Raw genomic sequence first — 19,658 nt, forward strand, 5'->3', positions numbered from 1 at the left:
GTGAATCAGATCGAACGGCTGGAATTTGTGGATCTCGAGATGGAAGCGAACGCCGCGGTTCATTCGATCAGCTCGTTGGATGGTGGAACGATGTTGTCGTTGAGCGAAGAATACGCCGTGATTTTGTAAACGGACACAGTTTAATTGTCCACTGGCTCGTCGAGCGAACAATTATTACACTTCGACGATCACAAAGTACGATTTCCGATAAATAAGCACGACGAACGCTGAACACTTAACAATTCTGTCCGCTTTGCAACGAAACGATACCACAACGGTATGTACTACAGGATTTTTAACAGACTCGAGAGTGTTTTGTTATATGCGCACAAATGAAAATATGGTCTTGGTACCGTGTTATCGCTTGTAGAGTTCAAACAGTTCTGTGATTCGTCTGGGTCGCGACGGGTAAGTTGTCCGCGCGACCGTTGACCTGCTGAGACTGTTTCCCCGATCGTTTTGAACGACCTCGGTAAACATAGGCCAACTCAATGAAGTTTAAATGTCCCAATTACTGTCAGTGTCCCTAATACTGCCACTTTATTTATTTTCATAAAAATGTTACGTGTAAAGTATTGTGTACAAGAAATTTGATTATTGAATTATTGGGACTCTGATTCGCATGAAAATGAAGAAATACGTGTATTTGTATATATCTAGTATTTAAAAATTAATGTTGAACAATGAAAATGCAATTTGAACGTTGAAAACGGGATTACGTAAGTAGGAAGTGATAACGAAATCATACTAAAGAAAGAGCCGTAATTTTGTTATATCTATATTGTACAAAATGAATTGTTAAATTATATAAGAATTATTTTAACTTTCGAGGTGACAGTTATGGGGACACTGGGATTGTACGCAGATTTTAATTAACTATTTATTAACTCTTCATATTTAAGGTATAAAACTATTTTTTTAATGAAAGGGATGTTGAATAATGGTAAAATAAAATGTTATCTTAATTCAATCTTAAGGTGGCAGTAATTGGTACATCTACCCCCTACTTTTGTTCCTTTTTTACTCGTTTCCAACTTTCATTCCTTCTACCCCTACCGCAGCACACAATATACTTTTAGTTATACTTCTTTTGTTTTCTGCGAGGGAACTGCTGCATCGCGCACTATACTGCATTTATATCGAGCAATGCAACGTGATACAGCGAAACCTTGCTGTTAAAACATCGTGTTATTCAGGGATTTCCCCAATTCTCCAGAGTGGTGCAAAATCTCAAAAACGTGACAAAAATTCGTTTCCCGAGGAAGTGTCATTTTAAAGAATTTATGCGGCAATATTAAAATACATTAAGTTTATACAACAAACCACAAAATATCACAATCTCTACTACCAAAAACATTTCTGGAATTTTCGCCACGTTTTGAGGATTTCACACCACCTGTGCAGCGTCCAGAAGTGAACCAAAAGTGAAACCGTGTTACAGGAACCCATGTTATACGAGGTTTGGTTGTTAGTACAAAAACTGCACGAACATTTTCAGGATACTTACAATACTTCCCCAGATCACAGACGGTGATTCACCAGTGTCCAGATATGGGCGTAGCCAAGGGATGGTGGTTTTAAATATTACACAAAAAAAGTGGTTTTTGCCCCATCCTACAAGAAAAAAATTGAATTTTGTCCCCCCCCCCCGTCCCTTTCTACAGTTATAAAATTTTTGCGTATTATTTAATATTGCAGTATATTTCGAAACACGACCAACAGCCTGTATTAACAGAAAGCATGCATTTTCAACGATTTATGGCTTTAAAAAACAAAATAAAGTGTGTCTGGCTACGTACAGTCTTTTTCACTGTGGCACTCGATATGTTAATATTTTTGCCCCCCCCCCTGACTGACAACCTGGCTACGCCCATGGGTCCAGAGGAAGGTCGTGGATGCTCCGTCGGTGGTTTGTCACGGTGACCCATTAACGATCAAACCGACCGTAGTCTGTTGACGGCTCGACTGCCGGCTATCTAGCCGCGGCGGAATGCTTTGTTTACCCCGCGATAATTGTTTCCACAGATACGTACATACGGCATTCTTAAAATAGACCGTTGCCGGGCTCGCTCGAACCAGCCTCTTCTTACCTTCGGCGCCACAATATTTACAAACACACCTGGCATCCCTTCTTAAATGCTCGACACGCGTTCCAGCCCCTCGAACGGCAAAGGTTTCACACGTAGCGGGAATAGAATACATTCTATTTGGAAGTCGCTATGGAAACGTCGCCGGAGGATGTGAGCGATCTGCACGATTTTTGGAAGGACTGGGACCTGAAAAACCTGACGGAATCGGAGTACCTGACCAAGGTGCTGGGGCCCAAGTATCTCCCGATGAGGATGGTTGTGCCGCTCACGATAGCGTATCTGGTCATATTCGTCACTGGGATCTTTGGAAATGTCGCCACGTGCACGGTGATCATCAGGAATCCATCGATGCAGACGGCCACCAATTACTACTTGTTCAGTCTGGCCATATCCGATCTTACTCTACTTATACTGGGTGAGTTTGCGTGGGTTGAAGCCTGGGGGGTTGAAAGTTTCAACTTGAAGCCCTTCCGAAAATTACTGGTTCAAGCTGGTGTATGTATATCTCAGTGAAACAGCTTTGAAGAACCTTTATTTTGAATAACTGTTAAGAGAAACTGTAATTTTCGTCTATATTTTTTTCGGTTACGGGTCTTACAGTGACTCACATATTTGTTCACAGATTTCGAAAATAACAGTTAGGGGTTTTTATGCTATTTCTATTTGTATATTCTCTTTGTTAATTTTATCAGAACTTTGTGATACATTTTTCCTAATTTTGAAACAAAATTCGCATTTTGGTAAAGAATTTGGGCAACTAGAAGTAACAGCCGTCCGTGAAGAAATTTGTGAGTCACTGTATATCGGTTCTATATCGGTTCTGCATCAGTGACGGTGACAATTGTAATACTATTCGTTATTATATCGGTTCTGTTTTAATTTTTCAATTAATTTTCATCAGATACGTGTATGTACAAAAATAAGATCTAATTAATTACACCCTGAAGCGTCCATGGCGTAAACAATGCTATGTTAATGATACGTTTAAATTATAGAAAAAATTAAGAATATTTAATGTCAGCGGTAATTACAATGTCATGGTTATTATTATCAATATTCGTTGTTCTATTTCATGTACATTTGTTTTTCATATTTGTCTATGTATATGTTTAGAATACTGAACTGATATCTACGAAGTGAATAAAAAACCGCTACGAAACCGAAACATAACCGATATAAAAAGTGACACTATTATAACCATAACTGTAACCAGTACAAAGCCGAAATAGAACCGAGAAAATAACGGTTCTAGAACCGATATAAGAACCGTAATCGAAATATATATATCGGTTCTATATAACTGTTATAGAAAATAACGATTCTGTGAAACTGTTTCAAGAACCGAAATCGATATTACGACAGTTTTCAACCCCTGGTTGAAGCTGGCGATACACGGTCGGATAGCAAAACCTAGTGGTCTCGTAAAAAGAAGCTCTATCTGGTGGGTCCAAGGCCGTACGCAGCATTTCAAATGTCTTCGGAACTGGTCTATGGGAATCTAATGTTGGGGGATGCTTTCTGAAGCATTTAGAATAAGCGGTGTCAATTCCCTGTCTGTTGTAATTATACCCTTTTATTTCACCCACGGATCCCCAAACGTTTTTTACGGTCTCGTTGAATTTACTGCCTGACTATATTCGTTACCTCGAAGTGTACCTCGAGTTCGTTGATGGATGGAAGGGATTCTGTGAATTCCGTGGTGAAATTCGTTTCAAAGTTCGGCTGATTCGCGTGGAAATAATTTAAAATTCCTGTTCAGAGAGATCACCGGTTAAAGAGTAGGAACGAGATGTAAAGGGCACCTTCGATTGCGTTTGATCCTTCGTCGTCCTCGATGTTTCGTCTGTTTATTCTGACGACATCTCTGTGTGTTTATTCCATCCGCAGTACGTTTAGTGGAATGAAATTTAGAAGAAAATTAAATATAAGGTCAATGTCCCTATTTCTAATCACGTCCCGATTTCTGCTTCAGTACGTATATTTTTTATTTAATGTAAAAGGTTAAATAATAAATTAGTTATACAAAAAATTATTTAAATTAGTTTAGTATTTCTATTAGACAGCAGTTTAATAGAAATAAATTTAATAAGTTTGTCCGTCGTAAAGGAACGTGATTTGAGCAGTTCTGTTGCGATTGTGGACGCTGCGTTTTTACTAGAAAAAAACATATGGAATCTTTAATATTGTTCGCCCGAAGTTTGGTTTTGACAGTTCCATTTTCGCTAAGCAGAAACAGGGACACGCTCGTGAGCAGAAATGCGAGTATTTTCATTTTCGCTGAACAGAAATAGGGACATTTTATACGTCATATTAAATGAACTATTATTAAGTTAAAATATTAAAAAAAATACTTTTATTTAAATTTAATTATAAAGGAGAGTTTAAATTTTATATCTAATAAGTCTTTTTCTCGATTGTTGCATAAATAAACAATAAAAACCAATTTCTGCGATAGCATGGTTAGAAATAAACATTGACCATAATACGGGTTCATTCGTTTTTGCCCCGATCTCGCTGCTTTGCGCCCCGTGCACGGCCGTTTTGTAACAGTTTCCGCGAAGAAAAATGGCGACTGCGTGAAACACGACAGATATTTAATGGAGGTGAACGGAGTAGATGAACGACCGGTGGGAAGTACATTTCCACGGGTATTAATGCCGGTTCAATAGACTAGTGGTGAGAAGAGGGATCGATAAAAAACGGATTGGATTCACGTTCGTGCCCCCTAAATCAGCGCTCGTTGAGTGGTTTGTTAATTACACGGTAACAACGTTTCAATTTGAGAACGGTGGTATTTTGATAGTCGATAAAAGGTTCCCCGATAACGATAAACGGGAAAGTGTGGCCGCGAAATAACACGGTTTAATTCGACAAATTTCCCTGGTGGATTTGCGAAAGCCATGTCGCGACCTACCCCGCGAGAGCGTGGCGCTGTCGATCGCTGTTGAAAGGAAACAAATCGAATTTTTCATTACGTATACTGTTCTAGTTCGCTCATAAGTAGACTACGGATTTTATGCAATTATTACCAATTGGGTTTTGGATAATACAATAGAGAAAATACTTTCGTCAGGGGCAATGTGTTTTCTATCATTTATTCTGAAACCAATAAGATATTCAAGGGAAGAAAGAAATTCCTACCTTTGCTGGTGTCTTCAAAAATTACTTTAAAAAATGTGATTTTGCATAAAAATCCGAAGTCCACTCATAAGTATTAGGGCAACTGCTCTGTGTAAAGAAAAATGGTATGTTTTGTGAAAAATGATGCATGGTGAGTCAACTGAATCGATTCCCTCGAATGTCTTCGAAACTGTTAATGATATCGAAAAATGTTTCGAATAAAGGCTGAATGGTTTCAGGGGAGAAATAATTTGATGAGAGTATTTTTTTGTGGGTGGACGCATAGAGGACATACAAAAGTAAAATTTGTTTTTTTTCATATATTTTTTAATGCATTGATAGATGCAGTTTGTCACCACATATAAAAAATATTAAGCTATTTATACCGAAAAATCATTAGTTTAAGAGATATTTTAGTTTTTAGTATTAATAATACGATGTTTACCTTCTTAAAATTGACGTTCAAAATGAGATTTGAAACAATTTTGAAATTATAATATCTCCTAAACTAATGGTTTTCGGTGTGAATAGCTTAGTACTTTTTTAATAAGGAATGATAAGCAGTGCATCGACTAATGCAATAAAAAATGAATTATTCCTTAAAAACAGCACTACTCACATCGAACTATTTCCTCCCTTGAAACCATTCAACTTTTATCTGAAACATTTTTCGGTATCGTCAACAATTTCGAAAATATTCAAGGGAATCGATTCAAATGACTCACTCTCTGTGTATATTTGAGGCCATTTTTATTACTTTATAGTAGCGTAAACACTGTTCGTGGCGCTTTAATATCTTCCTGAACAATATTTATTTAAGACTTTCAGCAATTTCGTAATGTCTGTAATATTTACTGCATATTAGCTGAGTGTCCTAATACTTATGATCGAGAGTGTACATCTAAGAAACGATTGCTCATAGTTATTGAATGGACAAGAATTAAGCCAGGTATGAATTATGTATTTCTAGAACAGATAAAAAGGATCCTAGAGAGAGGTCCTGCCCGAGAATGGCGCGTTCGCATCCAGATCGTTTCGTTTTCCCCTTTCTGTCGTCCGTTAAGACTCGATGATAAAGGCTTTAAATTAATCTTCGCCTCGTGTGTACATTAGCGATTGTTATCTACACAGTGGGTTGTTTGTTGATCGTAACGTCTTTTCCATTTGCGTCACAGTCGTGGGATATTCAGGGTAAAAGTTGTCAGCTCTTGTTGCAGATGAGTCAAGGAGATATTAGGTGATAGCAAACGAGTCATCGTCTCCTTTCGAAGTACACACCGTCACAGACCGAGTTCCTGATTAGAACCCAATTTCTGATCAGTTTAGTATACGGGGTGTAACAAAAAGTATTACCCAAGATTCTAAAGAATCGAATCGGAATCGAACATTCCTAGTACATACTTTAAACTTTAGCCACGCGAGGCGAACTGCAAGTATTCACGCGTTCTCCAACGTTCACTGCAGATAAATATTAGGACATCTATCAAACGTGAAGTAAATTTTAGAAATAATTATAAAATTATTGATTGTATCACGTATATATTGTCTAGTAAATATTAGAGTTGAATATGTAATATGTGACACTAATTCAGAAACATGAAACATCAAACCGCTGGAAAAGTTACTCTTATAAACAAATTCTATGTTGTGCTATCGATAAGTTTCTCTCGATGAGATTCGCGTGGCGAAATCGTGCGTCGAAAGCAGCCAATTGTCAGATAAGGTACAGCCCGTTCGCGTGCACTCGACGCGATCAGAAATTCCCGATATTGATACCTAGATACCGATCACCATAGGCTAATAAACCGAACCGTGTAGATATTAATGTTTTTCTCCGGGAACAGAAACAACCGAGACGGATTTTTCGCTCTTTAGTTAAACATTAACGTACACGATGATATTATTCGAAAATTCATAAAAACCACCCGTATTTTTTCGTTTTATCGTAAAACCATTTCGTCGCCGGTATAAATTCGATTTAATTATACTCCATCGAACAATTCGTTTGTCAAAGGAAAGTACGAATATTGCAACGTTAATTGCCGGCGGAATTTAATGAAACGTGTCGACTAGAATCGCACCGACACAAAGACGATAGATGGTTCGTGGAAGCTTGCATAAAATCGTGGGTTGAATTTTTCATAGGCGAACGGATCGAAAGAGTGGAATCGTTTCTGGGACGAAAGACGAAATCACTCGATTCCGTTAGTTCTTGTATCCTTTTAACGTCGTCGTTGAAGCATCGTCACGTTTGCACGTTAAATTAATCAAATACGTTATAAATCTACTTTTTGGGAAATCGTGTTTTGTGTGCCAGCGAGATGAAGAGGCTCGCGGTACTTACAATTAGTCACCTTTCTCGCGTCCTGGAGCAGATATCTGACGTCAATTGCACGATCGTCGCGGAAATAAACCGTAGATAACGACGGTAGGAAACACGGTAGAAAAAGTTGGACGTCACGTGTATACACGGGTCCAAATGAAATATACGTGTCCGTCGATCATTATCTGGCGAACGACGACCCCGTTCGTTATCGGGGAATTCTTCAACTTTCAGGATTACCCAACGAGCTGAGCGTCTTTTGGCAACAGTACCCGTGGGCCCTGGGTGTCGGTCTTTGCAAGATCAGGGCGTACGTGTCGGAAATGTAAGAAATTCATCGATCACCAGATCCTAATTTTCCTTAAATGCACGATTCAAGTAATATTCATAATAATGATTGACTCATATATTCCAAAAGCTGATTATTTATGAAATATGATCAGATCTGCCAGTACCTTCCTATTGCACTTTAAAATTCGTAAGGTTTCATTCCTATACGTTCTCCTTACCATTATAACTCAAATCTATGTATATGATATACGTTTCCCCGTCGACCTTTATCTTCTTTAAACATAGCGCCCACTCTTTTCCCTCTCGCACATTTTCCGATCTTTTCTTTCATTCTGTTCTCAACCTTTCTGTTCATTCATCCTGTTTTCAGCCATCTTAGACCTACACTCCATTTCCTCGACATCTACATAAATATATCATAAGTCACTAAAGTAACTTTAACCTTCATCAGGATAGACTAGGAAAGAGCTTCAGAGGCTTTCAGTATAGAATAACTGAAATTAATAATTCTAACATATTTTCTTTTAATTCGGTTTATTTATTTAGTAGAATAGTAACATTAAAATTTTAATTACTCGTTATAGATTATTATTTGTATATATTATTCAGAGGCTCTTCTATCCAGATGAAGGTTAATTAACATGCAATGGTCATGGCAATTGGTACTACTTTGCTTAGTTAAATATTGCATTCATTCGGCAGGTCCTCGTACGTGTCGGTTCTAACGATAGTGGCCTTCTCCATGGAAAGATATTTGGCCATATGTCATCCGCTTCGGGTTTACAAGATAAGCGGTCTCAAAAGACCGATACGTTTCATCTTGGCCGCGTGGTCAATTGCACTGGTCTGCGCGATACCGTTCGCGATCTATACAAAAGTCAATTTGGTCGAGTATCCGCCAGGTGAATTATTATATCACTACGAACTACAGATAAAACCCGTACAACACGGTGGTTAGGTTCATAAAAATTTCCATTGTTTACGAATTCGTGTTATACGAAACTAACAGAATAAGAACTAATACCTGTACACTTCTGCTCATAACTATTAGGACACTTACCGAATATAAGGTAAATGTTACAAAATACAGGAAATCATCGACAATTGTTCGAAGGCCCCTTGGCATTGACAAGAAGAGATTCCTATGTGTAACACTGAATTTTTAATGAGGTTTAGCGCAGTGATAGGGCCTGGAATTCTGAAGCCAATGATATTTGTTTTAACCGCATATGGCCATTAGTTTATGAAATATTTAATGCTCAGTGCCGAGAAGCCTTCGGACACTCATCGATGATTTACTGTATTACGGAATTGCTGATTATATGAAATAATTATCGTTTAGGGAATATTAAAGCTCAATGGATAACGCTTATGTTATTATGAAATAATAAATGTGACGTAAAATATAGAATTTTTACGAAACATCAGATTTTCTTCTCACAGATCAGGTGTTCTAATACTTATGAGCGGTAGTATATATATGTATATACAAAGAACAGGTTTAGGTTCAAAAAACTAAGAAAACTACACTATTCTACACATTTCTTTAACCGTGTTATAGGAATACCATTTTATTCGGCCGTTTTTTTCAATTATTCTGTGACTATCCTTCAGAAATACTGTGTTATACGAGGGTTGCCTGTATTAATTTTACGTCGAATCTATATGAAAGTTATAAAATTATGATATCTCATGTAGAGTCGGGTAATTACTCGGCAAATTCAGCGATCTGCGCCATGCTCTTACCGTACATGCCCAAGTTTCCTCTTTACGAGCTGAGCAGCATTATATTTTTCTTGATACCGATGCTGGTGATCTTGGTGGTTTACACAAGAATGGGCTGGAAGATCAGGAACAGCACACGGGATGTAGTGGTGCGCGGGGCGATTCATGGAGATTCGAGACGGGTTCAATCCCGGAGATCCGTCATCAGAATGCTGAGTAAGATACTCCGTAATTTCTAATACGTTTCCCACCCACGTTACACTCCCGTGATCCTCCCAATTGTCTAACTGATCTTTGGTCGGAACATACATCACCAAGCAGGAAATGTGTCTCGATATTGAATGTTTATTGTATAGTTTTTGCACTCGAAATTCAATTCTTCGCACTTCAAATTCAACTTTTTGCAAATCAAATTTACCCTTTTGCAGGTAAAATTCAAACTTTTACAAACAAAATTCAACCTTCTGCTGATGATAGTCACCCTTTGCAGATAAAATTCAACCTTCTGCATTTTACGAAATAAAAACTTGTATAGTTTTTGTGACACGTCTGCTTTTGTATATGTATATTTTCAGTATAAGTCTTTCGTATACGTTTTTATACATACATATATGCTTTCTTTATACGGTTTTTTACCTTTATTTCCTAATGCTGCATTTTTGTGTATATTTGTATAATATATACTTCATAGTATATATATTAATGTACACTAATGGGATTTATCCCGTCTATTTAATTGAAAATAATAGTAAAAGCAATGAACAAACATTTTTAAAAAAATGCACTCAGAGCTAAAATTTTAAACCACAGCTTATCAAAATAATCCGTCTAACAATCAATGATTTAGTTGCCTTTATGATAACTTAAGTAGGTAATTCAATTTTTATTCGTGTAAGAAAAATCAGCATATCTGCAGATAGTTCATCAAAACATTTTTGCACCGATCCAATATTCCAGATATTCCAAATATGCCGTTAACCCGATCGATTTCGTTCCAGGTGCGGTGGTAATCATGTTCTTCGTCTGCTGGGCCCCGTTCCACGCACAGCGATTGCTCTACGTCTACGCGCAGGAGTCCGACTATTACCCCGATTTGAACGAATGGCTGTACATTTTGAGCGGTTGCCTCTATTATTTCAGCACCACCGTGAATCCGATTCTGTACAATTTAATGAGCATGAAGTACCGACACGCTTTCAAGCAGACGCTTTGCTGCGTTGGAAGGAAGCCACCTAGTCGTAGCTGGACTACCAGGAGGACACCGCAGATGTGCGAGAATGGTACCAACGGGAAGGCTCATAATTCGAGTTTTAAGAATTCAGTGAGGTTAGGTAGCATCTTGTATACATAGACATAGAAATACAGGGTGTCCCAAAATAGCTTCGACTCCCGGAAATGAGGGGTTCCTGGGATGATTTAAAACAATTTTTGCCTTAGCAAAAATATTATCCGAGGATTGGTTAACGAGATATTAACGGAAAACCCTGACCAATCAGAGCGCGAGTCTGTCGGCCGAGTTCCCGCGGTAACGGTGGCTACGCGTTGCGATTGGTAGCCAACGTTACCGCGGGAACTCTGCCGGCAGACCCACGCTTTGATTGGTCGGGGTTTTTCGTTAATATCTCGTTAACCAAGCCTCGGATAACATTTTTGCTGAGGAAAAAGTTGTTTCAAATCATCCCAGGTACCCCTCATTTCCGGGAATTGATACTATTTCTGGACACCCTGTATAGACTGCGCATCTCCCTGAAACAGATGTTTCAACCTTAGTTTAGAAAAAGGTAGATAGCTTTAGGAGGAGTTGGTATCTCTTTTTACATCTAAGTAGTGGGGTGTGAGGTTCTGGGAATCTGCGTTTTAAGTGATTGACTCAGCTATATTAGAAAGAGGTAGCAAGTCCTCCAATATTTCTCTGTTTATGCTTGTACACTTAGGAGGAAACTCAGCTTCCACTAGGGGAAAAAGTGACGTAGAAGGACCTTCTAGCACTTGATAAATTTATTTCAAGTACTGAAATAAATGTTAAACCGAATGTTAATTTGGCATAAATTTCAGTGATTCCCGATACCAAGTGTTAAAAGGCCCTTCCCCAACGCCTGTTTTTCCCTAGCGGAAGCCGAGTTTGCTCGCGAGTGTACACAAGCTCAGATAACAGTCGAAAACCATGAACAATCATCGAATAATTGCGTGACTGTTGCGCAGGTACACCATCGGTCAGGCAAAAGAAATGTTTCGGTTCACTGCGAGTCGGGAAACCGTGAACAGAGACGAGAACGCGAACGATAATGCGTCTCGTAAATCTTACGCGCTGAAGAAGGAGGACTCAACGTCCAAACCCCTTCTCGACCGAATGCACTCCGTTGCGCGGGAACAGGCGAGCAACAAAAGTGCACCGTCTAAAAGGACCGTGGAGGAATCCATGTCTACAGCGAGCAGTATTCTGTGATCTATACGATCTCTTCAATCCTCCCTTGGCGCGGAGCCATCCAACTCCGATTAAATCCTGTAAATACTGTAGCTTGTAAATTAATTTACATTTTTATTTATTCTTTGACGATGTATTATATGGTCGTGTCGTTTGTAAGTCGATTTTTATCCGGGATCTATTTTCCGTTGTACAATTTCTTTCGTGTTTAAATAAAAAGCGTCAACGGTGGGCGTTTTAATTAGTTTCGACCGAGTTCCCGTTGCGTTTTGCATACATATATACGTCCGATGCATCTTGCTGTCCCGTAACTTTTTATGGTGCAGCACGCATTCCCTTAAGAAAATTGCATCCACTGCGCACGGTTGCGCCATCAACATCTGGTATGTCCGCGAACATAAGGTACCCGATAATATTAAGAAGCATGCTTAATATTTTGAGTCTGAATTTGCGGTTATGTTTAAGCCGCCCAGTTTGTTGTTTGCATTAGTAATTTCGCGAATGTCGTGAAAATGATGTGTGCTTGAACAACGCCTCTTGGCGACCAGACGACGTTGGAAAGAGGTTCTGCTGTATCAATGTGCATAAATACCATTAACCGTTCTTGTTAACGCTGCGATGGAAATCTATGTGGAAACTATTTTTAGCATTTCCGACAGCGTCGATGATACATTTATCGCCACTTCCTGGACGAAATAGTAACGATTTCTGTTATTTTACTTTGCACATTTGTGGAAGAGAAACAACGCCAAGTTAGAAATAGTTCCTTTGGAAATACAACCGTCGCCGTTCGAAAACGCAAAAGAAAATTTGGTTTCGAGAAAAATAGATGAAAATTGAGGAGAAATAATTCGAATCCATTTATGAGATTTTCTCTGCGTTTCTTCTGCTTCTCCATCATATTTTTTTTTATTCCTTTTGACAGCATTGGATAAATGTTTTCAGAAAATGTTTTTGTTTGGTGTTATAATTTTTGTTGTGGTGTTCGTAATAGGGATGCCGTTTATGTTAAATTAATAATTAGTCTATATAGGAGAGTACACTGTATTAACCATTTTAGTAATGAACCCTGAGTGTAAATATATTATTAAGTAATAAACATAGATACAAGATAAAGGTTACAGTTTACCGAAATTAGAAAAAAATTGATAACTAGAGTAGGGACTTTTACGAAAATTCACAGCCATAGACACTACTGCAAGAAACACTTTTGGTTTATAGATTTTAAAAATGACGTTCATTAAATTTTATTTTAACAGCAAAGAAATCAAAACGATACAGAATAGTTTTAAATATGCAAATTTTATATTATCAAATACAAAGCGTTCAAAAATAGGTATGTAAACAATATTAAACTTGAGAAATGTTAGAGAGCAGAATTCATTAGTCTGGCTCCCAGAAGCCTCATACGTTGCGCTGTATGCGTAGTTCACACACTCAGTTTTGTTCAATATAGTCGACCAATACCACGTCGACGGACCTGGCAGAAACATTTTCTCCCTATTGCGATAGATAATAGAAAAAAAAACACTTTCGTCTGAATACGTGTCGTTTCACAAATTCATCAGACTGGAGTGACAGCTCGCTAAATACCAGCCGGTTTATATTGTATCCACGTCAAATCCCGACTAATTAAAAACGGGAACGATGATTAAATTCACGACAGACACCACGAGCTCGGAACCGTCGCCTAAAAATGGCGTCCACTACCACCCCAGGCCATTTTTTTCCGTAAGAAAATTTTCTTTATCGCGAAACGGATCGCAATTGCTCCACGTCGAACAGCTCCAGTTTCTATTGATGGAAAGTTTGAACTTCGTAATGAATCCAAGGGGTCGCGACGGTACCGGAAGTTTGTTGGGCGTGCAAGTTCGAAGATGGTGACGGAATTACGTACGGTGCGTGTTTCTTGAATCTGGATGGAGCCTAAGTAACTAAGAAGAACGTGAAAGTCTACGGGAAGCGTAGCAGAAAAGTCTTTAAAGTCGTTAAGATCGGTTCTACAGCTGGGGTATAAGATTACTATAAGATTTCAACTTTTGACTGCCTTATTACGTTATTCATTTATCTCGGCCAGTCGAAGTTTTCCATCGCCACTAATGATGAAACTTCGTTTCCGCCAGGTGGAGTCAATATCACAACGATTCATGGACTAAAATCGGCTTCTTCAAGGATTCCTAGTTTTGTTAGTTTATCGTGCTCAACTCGTTTAGCTTGTTTGGTTTCCAGCTGGTACTAACGATGAAACTCATAAGTAGAATGTGGATTTTACGGATTTATATCATACGTGACTCTCTGTAATAGGATACATCGCGCAAATGATCGTGTTCATTATCCACTGAACCCACTCGCTCTTACACACTGTTGTTTGATTTTATTATTACCTTCGTTTCACTTGTATGCCATTCTACGTTTATTTTACTTTATCATTTCGTTAAGTAAATCTATATCTCTCTTTTCTTTCATTTATTTTTCTCTATGTTTATATTGATATTTTATTTATCGTGTGCAATATAGAGAGCGTTATTAATAATGTAGTATCCAAGTAACTTATTATTAAACCAAAAGTAATAACAAGAGGCCTTGTAAAAATTGTAACACATTTTTCATTAATGGAAGATTTATTATAACTTTCATTTAATTGATAAAAATAGCCTAAAGGTATCTAAATCTGTATTGGTTGTATACATGTATGTTTAAATACGTCTGGGCTGAGGATCACCTGTACACTCCCTCTGATTTGTCCAGTTCCATATTTCAATTATTCCCTGCTTACTTTGTTGTGCCAGCTCACGTCATTTTTTCCACGAAGTTTAAAAATGTACGAAAGGGAACGTCGCAAATTTTAGAACAGGGTCTGTCAGGGTACAATAATTCCTATACCAAACAAACGAATCCAGATGAATTTCGACAATTCCTTTGTTCGTGGCGTTAAAATGAACGGTGTAACCTAAATTGAAAGTTTCCGTCCGATATTCCATCGATAAGTACTCATTCCCATTAAAAATGTCTGGCAAAGAATCTCAAGGACACGAGAATGCTAATGCTCGTTTTCTTAGAGTCGCTAAATTGCCTCGCGCGATTCATTACCCTCGTAGCCGTCCAGTGTATCTGCCTGATCTATCGGTGCGTTCTTCGAACGGTTTACGGCCAATTAACAGGAGAGAAGTCATTGCAATGGGTAATACCTTTTGTCCCCGTGCGAGATTCATCGACGCTACCTAGAAACGCCGCGGTTCTATTGATGTTCCTCATTCCGTTTCAGAATACAACCCTATTTAATCCGGTGCTTATCGCCTAAAAGCTTCGTCGTAGACTGAATAAGGACAAAAACGAAGAAACGTAATGCTATATTATGTCGGTGCTATGTCGGAAGACGTCGAAGGTAAAATGTGTACGCCGTACAAACGTGTAACGGATTGTAGGTGGCTGGGATATCTGTGCCGTTGGATGCAGTGATGGTGTAAGTCGACTTTTTAAATAATTTTTTGGTTTACACCATAGGAATTTAACTTTAACTTTATTCTATCGTGTACATAAATAATGTATAGTCGCGGTAATTACTCAATAGGAGGTGTTTAGTATATCATCTCAGTATGAGTTGATATTGATCCATGTCGATACAATTATTATCAAGATACACTCAGTACTCAGTATAAGTATCGTACTCGATTACCCTGACACGATACAGTTAATGATCATTAGATTGCGGATTTTTATGCAAAATGATTTCTGAAAGAAAGAATAAAAATAGACAATTCTTTCCTATTTTAATGAGATAAAAATAAAATAAAAAACTTATTAAATTCAATCTAATTTTTGCCCTTCACTATAGTTCACATACTTCTGTATGCTATAAATGCATAATATTCGCAGTCGAATGATCATACTCAGTATTACCAGTAAGGTGGATGCACCATTAAATGAACACGTACTAGTGAATGCACATTATATACAAACACGAGTTGAATGAAGTTATTAAAATAAGTAAATAATTAAATATTGATCTTTTTCAATGCTTTGGTTCACGTTCAATTTTCACGCCATTGATTAGAAATATCTTTCTTAATTAAATATTGTTCAATCAGTAGTAAAATTTGTATTTCTTCTTTTTAATTTAATTAATTACATTTTTCGCATTTTTCAAATTGAAATCACAATACAATTTGAATACAAATATTAAAAAATCCAGTTTTCACGTGTCAAGTATTTATTCATATTATTATTATTTAAAATTCGACTTCAATAGTTAGAAAATCTCATAAGTGTTCATTCATTGGTGCGTTTACCCTATATCCAGATGTACTTATATATCAATTCAGAAGAGGTTTTACAAGATATTTTAAGCTGAATATCTCAAAAGCATATTTACTGACTTATACCATTACTGCATCCAACAGCTGATCTTGTTCACGCCCTAAAGTTTCCGTTTTTGTCCACGTTCACACGTTTCGCGACCGTTGATTATTACCAAAATTGTGAGTAGAGGGCGGTCGTAGCGTTTGTTAGCGGAACGCTAGAGCAAAAGTGGTTCGTTGGTTTCCAGAATATTATGAACGTTTGCGAAAGAGACGATGAAGTACGGATCTCAAAACGCGAGATTAGAATTGAGGGGCTCGCGAGATGAGTGAGACATGTCGAAGAATTATAACTCTCGGGAGTGTAGGAACTTCCAGATTTCATTAAGATTTGGTAATCCTGATTTTCTTCGAGTTACTGCAACAGGAGAATACGAAACAACTAATATATTCATGACTAGAGACTACCCAAGACAAGTTTGTGAATTTAGTATCTTGTGCGATACTGAGAACTTACACGTGACAACAATGACGTTTACAGCTTATATCGTACGTTAAATGTGCTGGTGATTATGAAAGGGTTGTAAGTCAAAAAACCAAAAAAAAATTTTTGTCTTATTCTAGGTTATATCGATTTATACTTCAATATTTCATAATTTCAAATGAAAATATAATTCAATATGGAAATAGAATTTCAGGAATAAAACGAAGCTTTTAAAAGAAGCTGTTGTATTTCTAATATCACCTAAAATGTAACGATACAATTATTTAATACCGTAATCTCGAACATTCTATTAAACCGACCATTCTTTGCGTTCTCCTCACGAACCCCTCGATTCTATTTTATCATTCCTCCGTGACCAATGCAATTTTATCGGTAACCGATATATCAACTATCGGAATAAAAATTTCCAACGGCGTCTCGCCGGCTGTACAAGAACGAATAAAATACGTTTCAGTTCTTTTTCTACATCTTTACTCTTGGCACGATGATCTTAATCCTGGACTCGTACGCGGAGCCAACGGAAGACTCGAGACGGAATTGCGACGAGGATCCCCAACTCTGCCGTTTCCATCAAACGCATTTGCCTAGGCGGGCGATTGCGTACGCTCAGTACACACGTAACGAGATCATCGAGTATCTGTTACGTGGAACCTTGACCCACCGACCGAAAGAGTACGCGGTCCGTTTCCTGCTTGGCAATGGATCGAGGAGTGATAACGATCACTCGAAAATCTTCATGGAGAGATCGTTGTTGGCGGAGCTGAATATCGCGTCCGAGATTGCTGTACAATCAAACTTGGATTAGTGCCAGAAAATTGGGACCGAAGTCGAGCGTTTATGTATGACAAATCGATTCTACATGCAGAGTGTCCTTAAATTATGGGGCAAACTGTAGCATGTATATTCCTCATGCAGATACAAATCGAAACGTCCTTTACCGTTGTGTAATCTGAAGCTTCGTTTCCGAGATATTAGTAGTTGAACGAACTCCAATCAGCTGAGCGGTTGGCCACAACACGTACTCGCAGACGCAGTTAAGAGACAGAGGCCAAGCAGTTGAGACGCGCGCTTCTTAACTGCGTGGCCGACCGCTCAGCTGATTGGAGTTCGTTCAACTGCTAATATCTCGGAAATGAAGCTTCAGATTACAAAACGGTAAAGGACTTTTCGATTTGTATTTGCATGAGGAATATCCATGTTGCGACTTGCCCCATCATTTTGGGACACCGTGTATAGAATAAACGCCGAACGTAGAAAAGGACAACGAGTGAAATGGAAAGAGGAATTGATCCTCACGGTGCGTCAAGGGGAATCCCTTCCTTAATGGTGGGGATGAACACGGGGCTTACGCTGTAGATTGTTTCGTGCACTAATCGAATTTTTACTATATATCGGCTATATCATAATGATATCAGCCCATTACAACAGATCATCGTGTTGCTCGAACGATCCAGGAGTTCGTCCAGGACGAGGAAATTATGCAAATGAATGCAAATCGCGGTACGAGATGAATGGACAAAGACAAAGAGTGGGACAGGATTCGCTATTACACGGCGCAATGGGAGTTCCAGGTTAAAAGGGGACACAGAAAGACTTTGTGAAATACTCAGGAGTGCAGCGACATTGAAGAATTCCGATGAATTGAAAGTTCATGGATTACTAGGAAATTTTAACCTACGAAAGTGATGCTGTATTTTTGAAAATATTCGTGTATTGTTTAGCTGGAACAAATAAAGGAATTCGGGTGAGAAAATAAAGATCAAAGTAGAAACAAAATTATACGTTATGCAAAAAATGAATATTACAATTTATTAGAGTAAACGAATTCCAGTTTGATTTCAGTTTCTATAAATCAACTCGTAAAGATCTACATTTACGTAAAGAGACGCAGTCGACTAATATACTTGTTTTGTGAAGCCATTTGTAAACAGCAACCAAAATTTGGAGTCTTCAAAGTCGTTGACGTAGTGCTGAATAAATTATAATTCAGAGTCCGTGTCGAGCGAACGGTTCCTCCAGTATTGCTTCCAAATTCTTCATGACCTTAATTGCCTGGTTTTACGTGATTTAAGACTGCGACGCAATATTTTCATAACCATTATACCCGCGTTTAAGGGGGTCTCGTGGAAATATTCATTAAATAAATCTTCCTCTAAGGGGACGAAACATTAAGTCATCTCGTGTACACAAAGTCGTTTCTGAACTGAAATTTTATCTTAAAGAGTGAACACTTAGGGAGTAACTCTTAACCTGTTCATCGAATGATTTTTCGATCATGAACACCCTTATGAACGTAATTCAACCTCAAATAACTATTCGCCAAGCGGATTCCAGACAACAAATTAATCACAGGATGAAACTTTACTGAAAATCGACGATTGATTTGACCATTTTTTACGGTGTTTTTTAATCGTCACATACGACTTTAATAAAAATATTTATTCTGTAGGCTACTGTAGGATTTTTTTAGGTATCTCAATCATTTAATTGTTTAGAAACATTTATAGTTAATTTTTTTGTAAAAATACATTTTTTCTCTTCAAACTGCTACCATTCCTATAATTATTAAAAGTTTTGAAGAATCCTATGCTACATTATACGACGTACTAGTTAATGCTAACTGATATTCTGCAAGAAAAGTTTCCGCAATTAACGAATAACTCCGCCATTTTGTAACACTTTTACGTCTCAAAAATTAGCGAACAAAGCTGACAGCAATACCTACTCATACCCACTGAGAACTGAAAACTTTTCATTTAGTAATTACCTATGAACAAAAATTCCCGAACTTTACCTATTTTCACACACGTCAAGGTAATGTACTCCCTTAATATCGTTAAAACTCTTGCACCGCGGCGGTTATGATCGTGCAGCGGTAATA

The 19,658-nt window shown here is 37.9% G+C and overlaps 1 protein-coding gene across 1 annotated transcript; it reads left to right on the forward strand.

Annotated features, from left to right (window-relative positions):
- Positions 1 to 61: 61 nt before the first annotated feature.
- On the forward strand, positions 62 to 12,229 carry LOC107189013 (neuropeptides capa receptor-like). The gene is made up of 7 exons (XM_015577444.1): positions 62 to 277; positions 2,026 to 2,505; positions 7,768 to 7,858; positions 8,527 to 8,726; positions 9,523 to 9,765; positions 10,548 to 10,875; positions 11,752 to 12,229. Exons 2-7 carry the CDS (start codon positions 2,220 to 2,222, stop codon positions 11,993 to 11,995), a joined length of 1,392 nt encoding a protein of 463 aa, XP_015432930.1. The 5' UTR covers positions 62 to 277; positions 2,026 to 2,219; the 3' UTR covers positions 11,996 to 12,229.
- Positions 12,230 to 19,658: the final 7,429 nt, after the last annotated feature.

Source organism: Dufourea novaeangliae, unplaced genomic scaffold, assembly GCF_001272555.1.
Source record: "Dufourea novaeangliae isolate 0120121106 unplaced genomic scaffold, ASM127255v1 scaffold16, whole genome shotgun sequence".
NCBI lineage: Eukaryota > Metazoa > Arthropoda > Insecta > Hymenoptera > Halictidae > Dufourea > Dufourea novaeangliae.

What these genes read in the sequence shown, in the direction of transcription:
- LOC107189013 (XM_015577444.1), top strand. Translation starts at nt 2,220, where the DNA reads ATGGAAACGTCGCCGGAGGATGTGAGCGATCTGCACGATTTTTGGAAG. An exon ending in TTTGGTCGAGTATCCGCCAG is followed by an intron (nt 8,727 to 9,522) that starts GTGAATTATTAT and finishes TATCTCATGTAG; the next exon opens with AGTCGGGTAATTACTCGGCA. An exon ending in AGTTTTAAGAATTCAGTGAG is followed by an intron (nt 10,876 to 11,751) that starts GTTAGGTAGCAT and finishes ACTGTTGCGCAG; the next exon opens with GTACACCATCGGTCAGGCAA.